General features: G+C 40.4%; 1 protein-coding gene across 1 annotated transcript; it reads left to right on the plus strand.

Moving 5' to 3' along the window:
- The first annotated feature begins 1,323 nt into the window (after window positions 1-1,323).
- On the plus strand, window positions 1,324-1,896 carry LOC107043671. Its single transcript, XM_015265253.1, has one exon. The coding sequence runs from the start codon at window positions 1,324-1,326 to the stop codon at window positions 1,894-1,896; it is 573 nt and encodes a 190-aa protein (XP_015120739.1).
- Window positions 1,897-17,690: the final 15,794 nt, after the last annotated feature.

Raw genomic sequence — 17,690 nt, forward strand, 5'->3', positions numbered from 1 at the left:
CGAGCGTCAACAACAACCATGGGTGCAGTGGTGTATATCCGCACCAAGCAACTCAATGGACCAGCATCAACGGTAATGTTATACGCTAAAACAAAAATAGCTCCCCTCAAGTGCATGACCATCCCTCGACTGGAGCTAACAGCAGCACTCATGCTTACTCAACTAGTAGTTGCAACTCAGCAGATGCTGGAACTCAACGCAGTAGACACGTATCTATGGTCTTGTTCAAGTATAGTGCTAGCTTGGATCAAGTGTCACCCATCGAGATGGAAGGGTTTTGGCCAAAACCGAGTCATCAACATCCAGGAATCCTTTCCAGATGCTACCTGGAGGCACATCAGCAGTAAGGAAAATCCAACCGACTCTGCATCCAGAGGACTATCACCACAGGATCTAGCCGAAGATCAGCTATGGTGGTCAGACCCTGAGTGGATAAGTCAGGAACTTGAAAACTGACCAGTATCATCACTTGACACTCCAGCCGAAGCATCAACAGAAACAAGGCCAACTTCATCACATCAGACATCTATCAAGGTCAACGCCGTAGCAGAGCTCCTCAACAGATACTCAACACTAGTCAAAGTCCTCCAAGTAACAGCCACCCTGAACCGAGCCATCGAAAGGTTCAGAAGACGGCGAGTCCCTCAAACACCGGTCTTAACCTCTAGAGAACTCAACGAAGCCAGACTGTTTTGGGTAAAAATTACGCAATATCAATATTTTGCATCTGTTCACAAGATACTTGAGAGATACCATCAAATACCACGGAGTCATCCACTAACAAAGCTGACTCCAACTCTAGACAATGAGAGCATCATCAGGCTAGTTGGCCGCCTTAAGAATTCTCAACTAGACCCTGACGAGATTCACCCAATTATCCTGCCTCGTCAGTCTCGTTTCACAGCGTTGGTCATCGAAGAAACTCACCGAAGGACACTCCATGGAGGAACTCAACTCACCCTAGCCCACACACGCCAGAAGTATTGGATCTTCAGCGGCAGATGCACTGTGAGAGCATATATCTCACGCTGCCCTGTCTGCATCCGACATCGTGGACGACAGGCCCAGCACCTAATTGGCCAACTGCGTGCAGTGAGAATATCACTTTCATGAGCATTTCTCCATACGAGGGTAGACTATGCCGGCCCATTTCCTATTCTCAAATGGTGACCCACAAATGCCCAAACATCTAGCGTTCATATTGCAGTATTTGTGTGTTTCACTACATTAGCAGTCCATTTAGAGCTCGTTTCCAACCAGACAACAGACGCATTTATCGGAGCCTACGAGAGATTCACCGGAACGAGAGGCATCCCCGAGGTTATGTACAGTGACAACGCAACCACGTTCGTTGGCGCCTCAACAGTTCTCAATAAGCTGTACAACCAGCTAACCAGAGAGAATCACCAAGTCCAGGCTGCTCTGGCCACCAACGTGACTCAATGGAGCTTTTCACCACCGAGAGCAACCAATTTCGGTGGCAAATGGGAGGCAGCGGTCAAATCAACGAAATATCATCTCAAAAGAGTACTTGGGTCGACGACATTCACCTACGAGGAACGCAACAGCATTCTGATCCGGATAGAGGCCTGCCTCAACTGCGGGCCAATCACACCGATGTCAGATGACCCAGAGGACTTCCAGGCACTCACCCCAGGTCACTTCCTAATAGGTGAGCCTCTACAGGTGATTCCAGAGCCATCAATCATCAATGAGAACCCCAGCAAGTTGCAAAGATGGAATCTGATCACCCAGAAAATAAAGCAATCCTGGTCCAGGTGGTCCAGAGCGTGTCTTCAAAGGTACCAAGCTATCTACAAGTGGAATCAACGACGAGAGAACATCAAAGTTGGAGAGATGATCTTGATGGTCGACGAGGATTATCCACCAGCATAATGGCCACTCGGTAGAGTAGTGGCAGTTCACTCAGGAGACGATGGCCTCCCAAGAATGGCAACCATCAACACACCACGAGCAGTAGTACCAACTCGACCGGATGGTACCACCAACATCGAAAGAATCACCAGTACCAGCATGACATTCATCAGACCCATCATCAAGCTCTGTCTCGGACCGACAGACCCTCCACCAGCAGAACATCCCTCAGAAGACGATCCCGAGCCAGTCAACGAGTAATTATCGCAGAGAAGCAGCACCAGAGAAATTCAACGCACAATTCATCATCCGAGATGATGAATGGCCCCCGGGATGTTTGAAATTCAGCTATTCAAACTAGTCAAACGGTCACCGGGCTCAACGAAAATCTCGAGAAACTTCGGGAGCCTTCGAGGTCACGGTCAGCTAAATCCCCGAAAAAGAACTGCTATCATTCTAGCCACCGAGAGAGTCACTCTAATCACAGTATTGTATCGTCGTAACATCTCAATCGAGTACATTCCCGGAGTACATCAACGAGATATATTTGAGTCTAGCGTTTCGTACAGCGTCTCAATTTAATTTAATTCAATTATCAATTAATTCCGAATTAACTATCAATTATTTTGAGTCAATCATCAAGTTCAATATCGAGAGAATCTCAAGTGCAGTGCATTTTTCAAATCATCATTTAATTGACTTTGTCGAGCAACTCAACAGTGTAACATTATTAATTTATCAAGACGCGTAGGTTATTCCACAATAAAGTACATCACCAGAGTGGTTTTATAATTCCATGCGTTTTAATTTTCCATCTCCTTCCACATTTCCACTTTTCCCTAACCGGCATCTCAATCTAGCTTCACTCTCAAACAAGGTCATCACAAAAATTTTGCTATCCCCGTTATATGCGAAGATATTCGCATAAAACTCATATGAGACCTGTATTGCCTTGAATTTTTTCTATTGCTGGGCTCCTAAATTTTGGCTTTCCAAAATTTTTTTTGTGATCTCTTAGGAGCCTGAAGAATCATGAAAAAAAATATTTAAAAAAATTAAAAGCGTCCAAGAGGAGGAAAAAATACATTTTCCTCTTTTTTTAATATAAAATCGATCTCCCAATTATTTGCGATTTTTGATGATTCTTCCATCTTGTAGATCGGAAAATATACAGTTTTTTTTCTTTAATCATCATTTTTGAACGCATAGAACCGGAGAAAAGAGGTATTTTCATCAGACAAGAGAATTTAATTGCAAGAGAAGAATGAGCGGTCCAAAATTTTTTCTGAAAAAAATGTAGTATACTTTTTTCGAGTCACAAAACACCCTGAAAAATTGGCGAGACATTCTGCGAGATCATGGAAAATGACTGTCCGGTTTGACGGAGATATGCTTTTAGTTCCAATTTCAATTTGTAATGAGAACTAAGACGAAATTGCAGTGATGCATTTCATGATAATGAAGTAGTGAACACAATAGAATACACGATTCTTACCAGGTCAAAATACACCAAAATATGTTGTTAATAGTCAACAAACACCCTCGTCGACTCGAAATGGTCTAATTGACGGAAGTGGAGAGAAGATGTTGAGAGACACAGGTCAGTATTGATAGTGAAACATTGCCGCTAAGTCTGTACACTTGTAGAAGCATTGGGGGCGGCGTAGCAGCAAACAAACTCCACCAAAGATGAAGAAAAAGAAGATCATGAGAAGAACATTCAGAGAAAATACAAAAAATTCCAGGTCGCGATCAATTGCTTCAGACACTGATGGCACCACAGGTGATGCCATAAAATCCCATAATGAGAAGTTGCTCCCAAATCATTCCAAGAATGGGACTCAGAATGACTCAGCTACCAGTAAAGGTACAGTGAGAAATGACACAATGTCTCACGGACAGTCATCAACTCCCCTTCATGAAGATACTTGTGGAATCTCAGCCACTGCCTCACAGAGACTTATGAGAGGTTAGCTGAGAAACGAGACCATGACTCTCAAACAGCCTATATTTCCAGACTGTTACAATGTTCATGAATTCCGAGGCAGTGGGTCACATTGAACTGTCGAGGAGAATCGTCTATCTAATTCTTCTGTACTACTCGACCTCTCCTGTACCCATCACACAACAAGTAACGATGGAAAGCGATTGATGGAAATGCATCTGCAGCAAATCCCAAAAATCGGGTCCAGTCGCGCGCTTCGCACGCTCCCTCTTTAGGGTATGACCGGTAGGGGTTGGTGGAATTGGGTGCGACCCATTACGGATCGAACCAATAACTTCCCGACCATTTGTTTTTCTTCATTACTTTTTTAAAATTATGTATTGATTCAACCTATTTCTCACATTTTTCATGTATTTTTCATGTATTCTATTTTTTTTCATTCCTTCACTTTTATGTCCTCCATGCTGATAGATTATCCCAAATTAAGGTGTACGTGGACGGTACGACTTGCCCCGCCTCTACCACGAACCCCTCGTCCTCCACCGCGTCCCCCATGATTGTTGCATCTGCCTTCGCGCCCCCTACGATTATTGCCTCTTAGTCCAGGCAATCTAGAAAAACCACATACTTGAGTAAATGTAAATTAGTCGCGCTTCGATGAAATTTATACCAAACGTCCAGAATATTGTCCTGAACAACATATCAAAATGGAGAGGGTCTAGGTGTTTCAATTATATTTTTGATTATTAAAAAACTATTGAAAATTCGGGGGTTAACCCCAAGAACACGAATAACTTTCATTCAGAATATCCAGTTGAGAATCGAAAAATATCAGTTTGTTCAGCATGAAAAACTCAACAAATCATAAGCGAGAACGTATCCCCTAGGAGTTATCGTTTTTTAAAATTAATTCATAACTACGTACTATTTAGAATTGCCTAAAACAATCAGCTGTTAGCGCAAGGCCCACCCCCTGCTGCGCACGCAACACACTCACATCGGCGCTATGCGCAGAACATTCAAAGGATTAAAATTCACACGTTTGACTGACATAAAACCCTTTAAAAATTTTGACTAATTTTTAACTTTATTTATCGATAACTCCTCAAAAAATTATCATTATTATTGTCCGGCCATGTAAATATATATAGATAAATTGAAATCCAATCAGTTGAGAAATCATTAAAATAGTATGAATATATAATAATGTGCTCATTGATATTTTATCTGCTATGCAGGCGGCACTTGCTCTGAATTTTTTAGAATAAAAATTATCATCGTACGAGAAAATAAACCACCAATTTAGTATTTTTGAAGTTAATTCATTCAGGTTGTAAATGCTGAATTCAGTCAATCGATGTAACACTGCTCATTGCTTATTTTTAATACAAAATATACTTATACCAAGTATAAAATATACTAAATATTTTTCTGTGAATGAGTTCGCTGGTTCGTAACGATTTAGGCCGTATTATTTGGGAAATCAACAAATGCTAGTTTCTACCTACGCCCCTTCCCTAACCAATCAGAGGAGCAGCTGCCTGGCGCCAGCTGGGCCCAACCGTAACGCTAGGGATTTATGGTTAGAGAAGCCACGCCACGTGGGACATATTCAGTTGTCTTGTGGTAGTCAGTACAGAAAGTGTGGAATATTTTTATTCTGATCTGAATATCATCGAGACTTCAATAAATTCCGAAATGTCTTATCAAGGAATTCGTTTTATTTGTGACAGGAGTTTGAGTAGTGGTGTCCAAACGAGAATAATGAAGAAAAGGGGAATAAATTCGTTCATTGCTAAAAGCAAACAATGCCAGGAAAAAAAGTGAGAATTCCTTGAACATTTAACCGAAGTGGAAGTCCATGAACCCTGTAGAGTTGCTTACTGTGCTTTGAAAGAAGTGGTGAGTGCGAGAGTTGCAGCTCCAGTTCATGAGGAAGAATTTAACTTTCAAGTCAATTGTTTTCTGTGTTCTGCGAAATGCGATAGTATTCGAAAAAAACATTTCGAACAGTCTCAACAGACAAATTGCAAGCGCACATTAATGATTGTGTTAATAAACGTGGAGATGACTGGAGTCAGGCTGTTCAACGAAGATTGGAGTCGACATCTTTACTGCAGGTTCAGGCTCGTTACCATAGGTCATGTTATCATAAGTTCACGACCATCACAGAAACCCATGATATTGGAAGACCGAAGATAGCAGAGATGGAAATGGCCTTTGAGAACGTGTGTCGATACATGGAGGAGAGTGATGATTGTCAATTCTCTCTCAACGAACTGATGGAGAAGATGGAAGGATTTTCGTTCACTGCAGCGACATTCAAGCAGAAACTACGCAATAAGTACAACACAGATATGATCATGTTGGAAAGTAAAGGTAAGGCCACCATTGTATGCTTTCGGGGTACAGGGTATAAAATTCTTATGAATTCCTGGTACGAGAAGAAAGCTGCTACTGAGGCTGAAGAGCGATTGCGGATAGTTTCTGCTACAGCTGATATCATAAGAGAAGATATCAGAAGCAAATTTTACGAAACATCAATCTATCCAGCTACTCAGGATCTTCTAGGTATTGTTGCGGAGTACATTCCGGAGAGTCTGCAGATTTTCCTCAACGACGTTCTACTGAAGGGGAAGACAAATAGAGACGAGAAATTGACAACAATTAGCCACTGGAATTTTTGTAACAAGACAATTCGGTTCACGTCTAATCATTGACGTTTTGAGCAGCCTGGGCTTCTGCGCTTCATATACGAATATCAGTCTCTACGAGGCGTCTGCCGTAATGAACACGAAAAGAAAAATCGATGAAAATGTATTCATACAATTTGTGTTCGATAATGCCGATCATAATGTATGCACCGTTGATGGTTTCAATACTTTTCATAGCATGGGGGGTATTTGTTGCGTGACGCCAAAATCCGCAGTAACACATCAAGGAGAAATCCCCAAGTTAACTCGGAGTCCAAGAGCTGAAGAACTAGCATCAAAGATCAACGTTCCAGTAGTCTATTGTAATCGGTTAAGTGGGGATCAATTAGGATTGAAATCCATTACGTTCCTAGATGTATCACAGCTGGATCTCGGTGAACGCGAACAATTTCCAACAGCATATTCTCTCCATATTCTTGCGAAATCACTCAATATTGCCAACAAAAAACTGCCTTCGTGACATTTGATCAGCCCTTGTATATTAAAGCCAAAGAAATAGTTGCCGATGATAGAGCCATCCTGACAGATGTAGTTGTAAGACTGGGAGGATTTCATATGTTGATGTCATTCCTCGGAGCTATTGGGACAATTATGGATGGTAGCGGATTAAAAGAACTTCTGTGTACAGTTTATGCAGGTAATACTGTTGACCACATGCTAACTGGCCATGCGTTCAGTCGAGCGATCAGAGGTCCCCTCACCGTTTATTCTGCATTGGGTTCAATCATTGCTCAGCATGCCGACAGTGTTGATGATCAGGATCGTCTGCATGACACCAATGTACTCAGTGATTTCGCTCTCCAACTACCGACGCGACAGGAAATTGATGAGGACGAAATTTTTATTCAACTCAAACGGAAAATCCTGAAGGTCATGGAGGAACTCGCTGGTGCTGGCCGAACATCAAGGCTGTGGATGCAATATTTTCATTGTATCAGTATTTTGATGCAATTTATCGAAGCTGAGCGTTTAGGCAACTGGCAACTCCATCTCCAATGTGTGCGGGATATGCTGCCTATCTTCCATGCCGCCGGTCACCCAGCCTATGCCAAATCGGGTCAGATCTGCCTTCAAGACATGTTGCGAGTACCAAGCATCATGTCTCCTGATGAATTTCAAAAATTCACAACGGAGGGACACTTCACCATACGACGATCTGATAAGAAATAGGCAGGAATTTGGACTGACATGACCGTAGAACAAACTCTTATGCGTGTGATGAAAGTTTCTGGTGGTCTCACACAAGGTCATGGACGAAATAAGGAAGGGGTTCTAGCCAGGTGGATACTCGGTATGCCAGTTGCCTATGAAGTGATTGAGGCATTCGAGACATTCTGTGGAGTGAGAGCATCCACCAGTGAGCAACACACGGATTGGAGACCGAGCAACATCAAACAAGATACTGAGGATTATTTGAAAGTCGTAGCATGGATGACTGTGCGTAATCCCTTCGTTGGTATTGAGTGTGATAAACTCATATCCATCGCAGATAGATTATGTGCTGGGAAGGACATCAACTGTGATAACGCAATTCAAATTGGAACTGCTTCGATGAAAACAATGGTAGGAGTGAATGCTTCAGATGTGAAGCTGAAATACACGGCACGTGTGAAGTCAATCGCTTCTACAAAGCGGGGTATCGTAATTGACAATGAAGTACTAGTATTCCAACGGATTGCAGCGGTTATAACAGACGACAACCAGTTGGCAACACGATCTCTGAATCACGAGCTAGCTCCATTTCCTCCTGCGCTATTTGATGATCACGGTGGCATGAGAAAATCCAACAAAGCAGATCTCTTCACTGTATTCAAGTGCCCAACCGAGAATGGCATCGATGAAACGCAGTGGAAGATCATCATCGACGGCGGATTCCTGTTACACAAGGTGGTCTGGCCAATTGGAGCCACTTATCGGCAAATTCTTCCATTAGATGAAAATTATATCAAAAACCATTACGGCTCGAATGCGATAGTTGTCTTTGATGGCTATAAAGAAACCGACGTGGGGATAAAATCTTACGAAAGATTCAGGCGTTCGAGGACCGGCACAGGGAGTCAAGTCATTTTCGATGAGGATATGACCATCACCATGAGTCAATCTAAATTTCTATCAAATGATAAAAACAAGGATAGACTCATCGACTTCCTCAAAAGTAAATTTTTAAGTGCGGGAATAGCTGTGCAACAGGGATCGGAAGATGCTGATCGATTAATTGCAGTGACTGTCGTTGAGTGCCTCCATGATCATAACAAAGTTGCAGTGGTTGGTCAGGACGTGGATCTCCTGGTGCTGCTGATTGCCCTGGTTCCATTCGAACGAGAAATTTATTTCATTAAAGAGGGAAATAAACAAGGAGCCCGTAAAATATTCTCCACGAAGGACAATCAGCACCTGAAAGACACCATACTTGTCAGCCACGCTTTCACAGGCTGTGACACAACCAGCTGCATCTTCCATAAGGGAAAAAAGTCATTTTTGAACCTACTGACAAAAAAGCGTCATCTCCTCGATTGTGTAGCGGTCTTCAATAATCCGAACTCAACTAGGGATAATATCAAGCAAGCAGGTGAACGCTTGATGCTGGTAATTTATGGTGCTTCAGAGGACAAGACATCCATTAACAGTTACCGTTATGAACGTTTTGTGAGTTCTGCTGCAGGTCTCAAAACTGAAATACGACTAGGACAGCTTCCACCTACAAGTGCTTCAACCGAAGAACACTCGTGCATGTTTATCTGCAAGTCCAGAAATGGCTTGGGAATAATCAATTGCGTGCAATAGATTGAGGTTGGGAATTGACGGAGCAAGTGTACTTCCCCATTATGACCAAGGAATCACCAGCTCCAGAAGACATTCTCAAAATGATCTATTGCACATGCAGAGGGAACTGTTCCACTACGTGTGGATGTAGAAGAGCGGGCCTCAAATGTTTCACAATCTGTTCGGGGTGCCGTGGAAATTCTTGTTCCGAATTCCCACCATTCACTCAGTTTCCCGAAGGCGAAGAGGACCTGATGCAAGTCGATGAAAGAGAAGATGCTTGCAGTGACCCTGGACCATTAACTAGTAAAAACTACGTTCGGTCTAGTCAAAGGGTAGAGTGTCTTAATTATTGATTATTTTTCCAACCAAACTATACCAAATAACCTAATGAATATTTGATTCCGTTTACAGAGAGGAGTTTCCAACCCTAACCCGGCGACAGTAGATGTACACTCCACTTCAATTGTGCTTCCGAATGTAAGCCTTGCGATTGATGCTTTTTGCGGATAACGTAACATTAAAAAACTTTTTTTTTCTAAAAACTTCAATTTTCTGATTTTATCAATTATTTTTATCTCTATATGATTTAGATCAGCATGCTTATAATTCTATATTAAATTATGAAACAATCGTGTAGTAATAATTAAAATTGTAAGTTGTAAATAATTAAATTACGACAGAGAAAAAAATTCTAAAATTAATGTATTAATTGCGGTTGAATTTAGCCTCCACAGAATGATAAACTTTACCATCATATTAGATAATTTATTTAGTAAAAATTCTGAAAATAATCCCCTTTTTTCTGATTTGTAGATATTTCTTGGTCAAATTCATAATTTTTCTAATACATTTTATCTATTAATTTTAGGATTTGTTTTTCTCTGGGATGTAATATACTTTCTGTAATAAACAAATTCTGTTATAGAATTCTATCATTAAGATGTTGCCCTTTTCTTTCAATCTATAATAAATGTTGATAATTATCTCGATTCTGGACGTGCGAAAAAATTTATTGAGACATATTCTATATATATTAATGTATATTAATGTAATTACGATGATATTCTTTGGAGGAGTTATGAATTGAAAAATTGTAAATAGACTATAATTTATTGGATTTTTTTAACTTCTTTTAATCCTTTGAATGTTCTGCGCATAGCGCCGATGTGAGTGGGTTGCGTGCGCAGCAGGGGGTGGGCCTTGCGCTAACAGCTGATTGTTTTAGGCAATTGTAAATAGTACGTAGTTATGAATTAATTTTATAAAAACGATAAATTCTAAGGGATAGGTTCTCGCTTATGATTTGTTGAGTGTTTCTTGCTCAACAAACTGATATTTTTCAATTCTGAATTGGATATTCTGAATGAAAGTTATTCGTATTCTTGGCGTTAACCCCCGAATTTTCAATAGTTTTTTAATAATTAAAAATATAATTGAAACACCTAGACCCTCTCCATTTTGATATGTTGTTCAGGGCAATATTCTGGACGTTTGGTATAAATTTCATTGAAGCGCGACTAATTTGCATTTGCAATGCTAGATTGCCTGTACTATCTACCCCGCCACTGTCTGTGACGGATCCCTCCGTTGTTACCACGTCCTATACAGAATTTAGACATGTTGAAGTCATGCTGCTGTAATTATTATTATCATCATCATTATGGTGTTTATTATTACTATTATTATTATTATTATTATTATTATTATTATTATTTACACTCGTAAATGAGATCGCTGAACGATCCTCGAGGGTTCCGACTTCACCTCGAAGACCGCCCAGCAAGCTAAGCGATACAAACTCTACCTAATCGGCCTACAGTAGGACTCCCTCCAACCAGAGGGTGAGCTCTACTGCAGTCCAGAATCGTGCTGTCNGGTGCGCTCTACTGCAGTCCAGAATCGTGCTGTCTAAGTAGACGGAGGTATCCAAGAATGACCGCCTTCTGCATTTGGCCAGCCAAAATGAAGGCTTAACGCCTACATGCAGGGATGGTGTTCAGCCCAAATATGAATGACTCTTTCATTCCCCCAAGAGAGCTAATTATCAGGACAACCAACTTTCCTTTAAATCCCCGATTTATTTGACGTAGCTCAAACAGGAGTGGCTGGTATTTGAGCCGCTTCACCTCTTCTTTCACTGTAATGTTGCTCTCAGCCGGAGCTACATCACATGATTATTATTATTATTATTATTATTATTATTATTATTATTATTATTGTTGTTGTTGTTGTTGTTAGTTATAAGTCGAACTCCTATATTGTTAGTTTTAATTGAAATTGAACGAGGAATTGTCATCCAAGTAAACATCACATTCATTTAAATTTTTGAAACCTATAGGACCTGGAAGTAATCAGACACCATTAGGGAAGGATTCGAATTTCATGGAGAGCACAGCAGTAATTTCCAGGAGAATGATATTGGATCGTTTCCGCGTAGCAACAAATTCAACAAAAAAATGTAAATGTTTCATCTGTCATGTTCAACTGAATTTCTATCAGAATTCTACGAGAATTCCATTAGATTTCTTTTCGAATTATATTTGGAATTTGTATTTATTGTTTGCACCGATTATATTAAAGGAAATTTATATAATTTGAACGTGTACTTTATACAATATATATTTTTCGATAGAAAAAAAACATATTCAGTTTTCCATATAACTCAATCTATTACGATTATTACTATAAGGATTTGTGACGGCACTAACCAACGTGAACCTCAAAACTTGAAATATAAACCGTAGACTTATCCATAATTCGATGCGAAACTCAAAACAGCCGGAGTGTTGTCACCTTCGGCCTCTGCTCCTCGATATCCCCACGAAAATCCTCGAAAACCGAATAAACGAAATAAACGGGAAAACGAGAAAAATGTTGTCGGGCGCCAGCTGACTTTTGTTCCAGCGGTGTCAACGAACCGCATTAAAGAGAACCACACGAAAACTTAGCCATAATTGGGGAGATCAAGGGAGAGGTTGCGGAATTAGCTCGACTAGCTCGGAGATATTCGGAGAGCGGGGTAGGATCGGTCGCTCGGTCTTAGGAAGGATGTCGCGAATTTACCAAAAGATACAGGAAAATCAAAAGGAAGAATCAGAAAATTATTTCAATAGGGGATGTGAGAATTACTTTTAAATTTACTCCGTGATTCATTCAATTTCTCAATAATATTTCAACTCCAATAGAATTTCTGTTCTTCATAAATAAAATAAATTAATTTCAATTAATTTCAACAAAATTAAATTCGATTAAATTCCCGAGAGTGAGACTACGTGAATTGACCTTGAGAGAGAGGTTATCGTGAAGGGAATGGGAGGTCCGAAGAGTCCAGGCCAACGATCTCTCCGCATCGTCCAGAAACTGGAGGGCTGGAGGATCTGAAGGCGGGGTTAATTCCAAAGCGATGATCTCGGCGAATCTCCTCATAACAATAAATGACAATTAATGGGCGAGGGACTCAAGTATGGAAATGTCACTTAAGAGAACCATTTTCTCCCATATTCGAGTCCGTCCTCCATCAAGAGCGTCGTGGCGTCACAGGAAAATCCCTGGAGCTCACGAGCTTCAATGTCGTGATTTTCGGGGTCTCGTCTTCCAAGAAACCTTAAATTAATAAATTCAGACGTTGGGGAAGCTTTACTGAGCTAGAAGAGCACTCATTTGAGGCTTCAATTCGCTCTGGAAAGAGAAAAAACCGCCATGTGCACGACAGCATCACCCACGGCACGTGAGGCGCATGTGTGCACTTGTGGGCCTGTTTTATCCACTTTTTCCCACTAAAAATTGGCACTGGACATTCCCCATGCGTTCTCGAGAGTCCTAGTGAACTAATTATGCACTCAGAAGGTGCATTAATTGTTCACAAGACTTCCTGGTGAGTGGAGAGGGCACAATGGCGCCCTGGCAGGGCATGGGCCATGTGCGGCCTTTTATTGGGACGCACTGTCCATTTTCACTATCTCTTGGGTTTCACTGGGGTTTTATCACTCGGGAGAGGTCTGGAGAGCTGAACGAGGGTTTTATGCACTCAGTGGTGCATTTATCCACCCGCTCAGAGGAGTTTTGGAGGTTGGGAATGCATCTCGGCGTCACTCTTGTGAACGCCGGTGCACTTTTCCCGGAGGTGATCACTGGGCACACTGGGAATAAATGCACTTCTCTCCTCGGGAGAGAGTGCACATGGTGAATAAAAATGTACTTACCATGTTCCTCGTGTGGGCTCTCGGCGATGGTCTCCACCAACTCCCTCGATCGTTGTCGATATTCTCGGGGATATTGTCGCAGTGGTTGCTCGGGTCCAACTCTCTCGTAAACTGCGTTTAACCGGCGGAGGTTCTCAGCTGGGTGGCACGACCGGCACGCCGTCTAGCTGCCGCTGGGGCGGGCTCATGTAAACGAGCACGCGGGGATTTTAATTCAAATGGGTTTTAGACTTATTTTAGGCATTCCGCCGTTAATTATATCTTTTATGAATTAACCCAAGGGGTTTTTATCCATAGTGGCTGAACAATAGTTATCTGGTGGTTCGGAAAGGGGGGATTAAGGCAGTTGTTCACCTTTTCTCCTCGCGAATGCACTTCACCCCTGAGTGAGTGCACTTTTCGCTGCTGTCACTCTCCCGGGAGTCATCCTGGAGTCACCGTGAACAAATCTAAAGAGAGAATAGCCCATGGCGATCCATGCAGACGAGTGGGCTATGTTCATCCACATGGCCTTCCAGCTGCACTGGTGATTCCAGCGACTCCACGAAGTGCCTTAGCCAGGGAGCGTGAGTATTTCACCTCAACCTCTGTGATCAGCAGCCGCACTCAACGAGATCAGCGAGATCTCACCGGAAAGCTCGGTGTCTCGGCTCTGAATCGCGGTGGATCGTCGTCCCTCTCAGGATTCGCGAGATTCCACAATACAAAAATATAACTAGGAAAATACAATTACTGTACATTTTCCCTCAACCGTAAAACCGATAATTTTATCTCCTAAAATCCGAAATAAACCAGAAAGATAACTGAAACTAAAAGAGAACAAAAACTTTAATATTACTTGAATCGGAGATTTACTTTTTACTCGTTTTTAATGTGTATTGACACGTGAATTTGAGTATTTATAGAAATCGAATGTTGTTTTCCCCGCGAGGCCCTTCCTGATGTTCTTGGAGACCGGTTTCTACGAGCTGGAGCTGAAAGGAGTGTTGCATCGCCCTTCGGTAGGGGTGCTAACATTGGGGTTAAGGAAATCGCGACTCTCTCTCCAAAAAGATCAAAATAAGTTCACACTTGCCTACTCACTCTTACGATTTACTTAATTTTACGACGAAGTTGTGTACAGGTGGCGGAATTCTCGAAAATTCCGTCACAGATTGTTGAAGAGAAATTTCCTCAGCATTTTCGGATTTCATTAAAATTGATGAGAAAAAAATTTCTATAGAATAATGAAAACCTATTGACTTTTTCTTACCAAATATATCTTAACAAAATGACACGGTAAAATTGCAGAATCTATGATGGAATTGACACATAAAATCAATAGAATTTTCCAGAAGAATTCCCATAGAAATTCATTTTCCCCTGGATTCCGTTGAATTTGGGGAGAAAAAAAAGGGAAAGCAACAGAAAACACTTGATAAATTCGTCCTCAAAGACTTCCATAGAAAAATCAAAATCTATCGACTTTTTCCAATCCAATATCTCTTGACAAAATTACAGGGTTAAATTGTACATGGAATTGACTGGTAAAATTAATAGAATTTTTCAATAGATATCTAATAAAAATTCATGTTCCTTTGGATTTCATTGAATTTGATGAGAAAAAAAACAGAAAAACTGAGAAATTTATGCCCAAGGATTCCTATAGAAAGATCGAAATCTGCTGACTTTTTCCAATTAAATATCTCTTAACAAAATGACAGAGTTAAATTGTACAATCTACCATAGAATTGACTCGTAAAATCAATAGAATTTTTCAATAGAATTCTGTGGTGACTGTGTCTCCACTACATCTCTGTCATTCAGACGCGCACACACATACACACACTCAATTTTCCTCTTTAGACATTGGGCCAATTCCCCAATTTTCCTGTCGAGACATTGGGCCAATTCCCACATTAAAAATCCATTTCCGTATCACAAACCTCATGACCCGTTTATTGCCATAATCCTCCATGCGTCCTAATCCCTCATCATCACCTGGCGTCCATAATCCCTCGTCCGCCTGACTGGCGCCCGTGACGTCACGACGGAAATTTCCCCGCCGGGACCCCCGAGCCAATCACAGCTCACCGGCGGGAACTTACAGCGCCGAACCAATCGGAAGCCAGGATTTTACTCATCCCTTCTCCAAATTTTCCACCAATCACATCCTTGCACTCTCCTTAAATACCGCACACTTTCCACACTCATCATCAGTCAATCATTCACTCGACATTCACTCATCGCTCAACCACTGGACAACACATCAACAGAGAGGACAAGTCTTCTTACGACTAACTCTCCACTCTTATAAATATTAACGTTTAAAAACTCAAATATATTTCGCTCAACGTTGGATCTCTGGAGTTGTCATTTAATAACCTGCTCACCTCCACAATTCTAATAAAAATTCATGTTCCCTCGGATTTCATTAAAATTGATGAGAAAAGAATGAAACTCATATATATATATACTTATATATATATATATATAAGTATTTTCTGAATGAAACACAACAGAAGTAACTTGATAAATTCATCCACAAAGACTTCTATAGAAAAATCAAAATCTATCGACTTTTTCCAATCGAATATCTCTTAACAAAATGACAGGGTTCAATTGTAGAATCTACCATGGAATTGACTCATGAATTCAATGGAATTTTCCAATAGAATTCTAATAAAAATTCATGTTCCTTTGAATTTCATTGGAATTGATGAGAAAAAAAAACAGAAAAACTGATAAATTTATGTCCAAGGATTTCTATAGAAAGATCGAAATCTTCTGACTTTTTCCTACCAAATATCTCTCAACAAAATGACAGGGTAATATTTCAGAATCTACGATGGAATTGACACGTAAAATCAATTGAATTTTCCAGAAGAATTCCAATAGCAATAGCAATTTTCATCATAAGGTCCACAAAGTATTTTCTGACGAACGTGGGTTTATAGTCCGAGCCGAAGGCAAGGAACAAAATCCAAAAATATTTCTCAACAAAATGACAGGGTAAAATTGCAGAATCTACAATGGAATTCATACGTAAAATCAATACAATATTTCAGAAGAATTCCAATAGAAATGCATTGTCTCTTGCATTCCATTGAAATTGGTGAGAAAAAAAGGAAAAGCAACAGAAAAAAAAGGTCTGGGTTGTTGGTCGCTCGCTTCGCTCGCTCCCATTGTGGGTGGGTTGGAGTGGATGTGACCCATTACGGGTCGAACCAATAACTTCCCGACCAATTATTTTTATATCAGAGATTCAAAATAATGAAAAAGAATATATTGGAAAAATATTGGAAAAATTCTATTCCACATATGATATTTTGTCTATATTTAATTTCTAATTACTAAACATGGGTTGGTGGATTGATAGTTTTATCAAGATAAAGGGAACAAGTTCATCTCTCAGTTGAGAAAAAAAATCAATTTTTGTCTGAATACTTGCGAATTTGGACAAACATTGTTGAAAACTAAGAAAAAAACAGTTTTTTATCATACTAGCGTATGGGGCGCGCTACGCGCGCCTTTACCCAGAGTATGGTTGTCTATGTTTCTTTTAGCACAAAGGTATGAATTCCGAGCAAATTCATGTCCGGTTCAATTTTATCTATTTTTTCTGACCTTCTTTACTTTTCATATTTGATTTACAAAAAAAAAATTATTCTTATTATCATTATTTTTATCGTCGATTTCACACTTTTCCTTTATTTCGTGACGAGTTTTTTTTCCGTCAATTATTTAGGAATTATTTAGTCATCATTTTTTATTTTATGGTCTTCTACTGAAGTTGATGACAAAAAAAAAATTGATTCAAAAATTGAAAAGAAACTAAAAAAAAAGTTTTTTTAAATACGACATCATATAATTTCATCATATATATTCTACTATAATAAAAATAATAAATTAAATGAAAAAATAATACATTACATATAGTATATATTATATATACTATCTCTCTATATAATGAAAAAATAAGCCCAAAAATTCAGGCGACGCCTGATCCGATCCATATATGGGGTTGCTATGGGGTTCTATGGGGTTCTATGGGGTTGAAATGGGGTTGAAATGGGGTTGCTATGGGGTTGCTATGGGGTCGCTATGGGGTAGCTGTGGGGTTCTATGGGGTTGCTATGGGGTTGCTATGGGGTTGCTATGGGGTTGCTATGGGGTTCTATGGGATTGCTACGGGGTTCTATGGGGTTG

The sequence above is a fragment of the Diachasma alloeum genome, unplaced genomic scaffold (assembly GCF_001412515.2).
Source record: "Diachasma alloeum isolate Michigan unplaced genomic scaffold, Dall2.0 Dall_scaffold_00609, whole genome shotgun sequence".
In the NCBI taxonomy this organism is placed as follows: Eukaryota; Metazoa; Arthropoda; class Insecta; order Hymenoptera; family Braconidae; genus Diachasma; species Diachasma alloeum.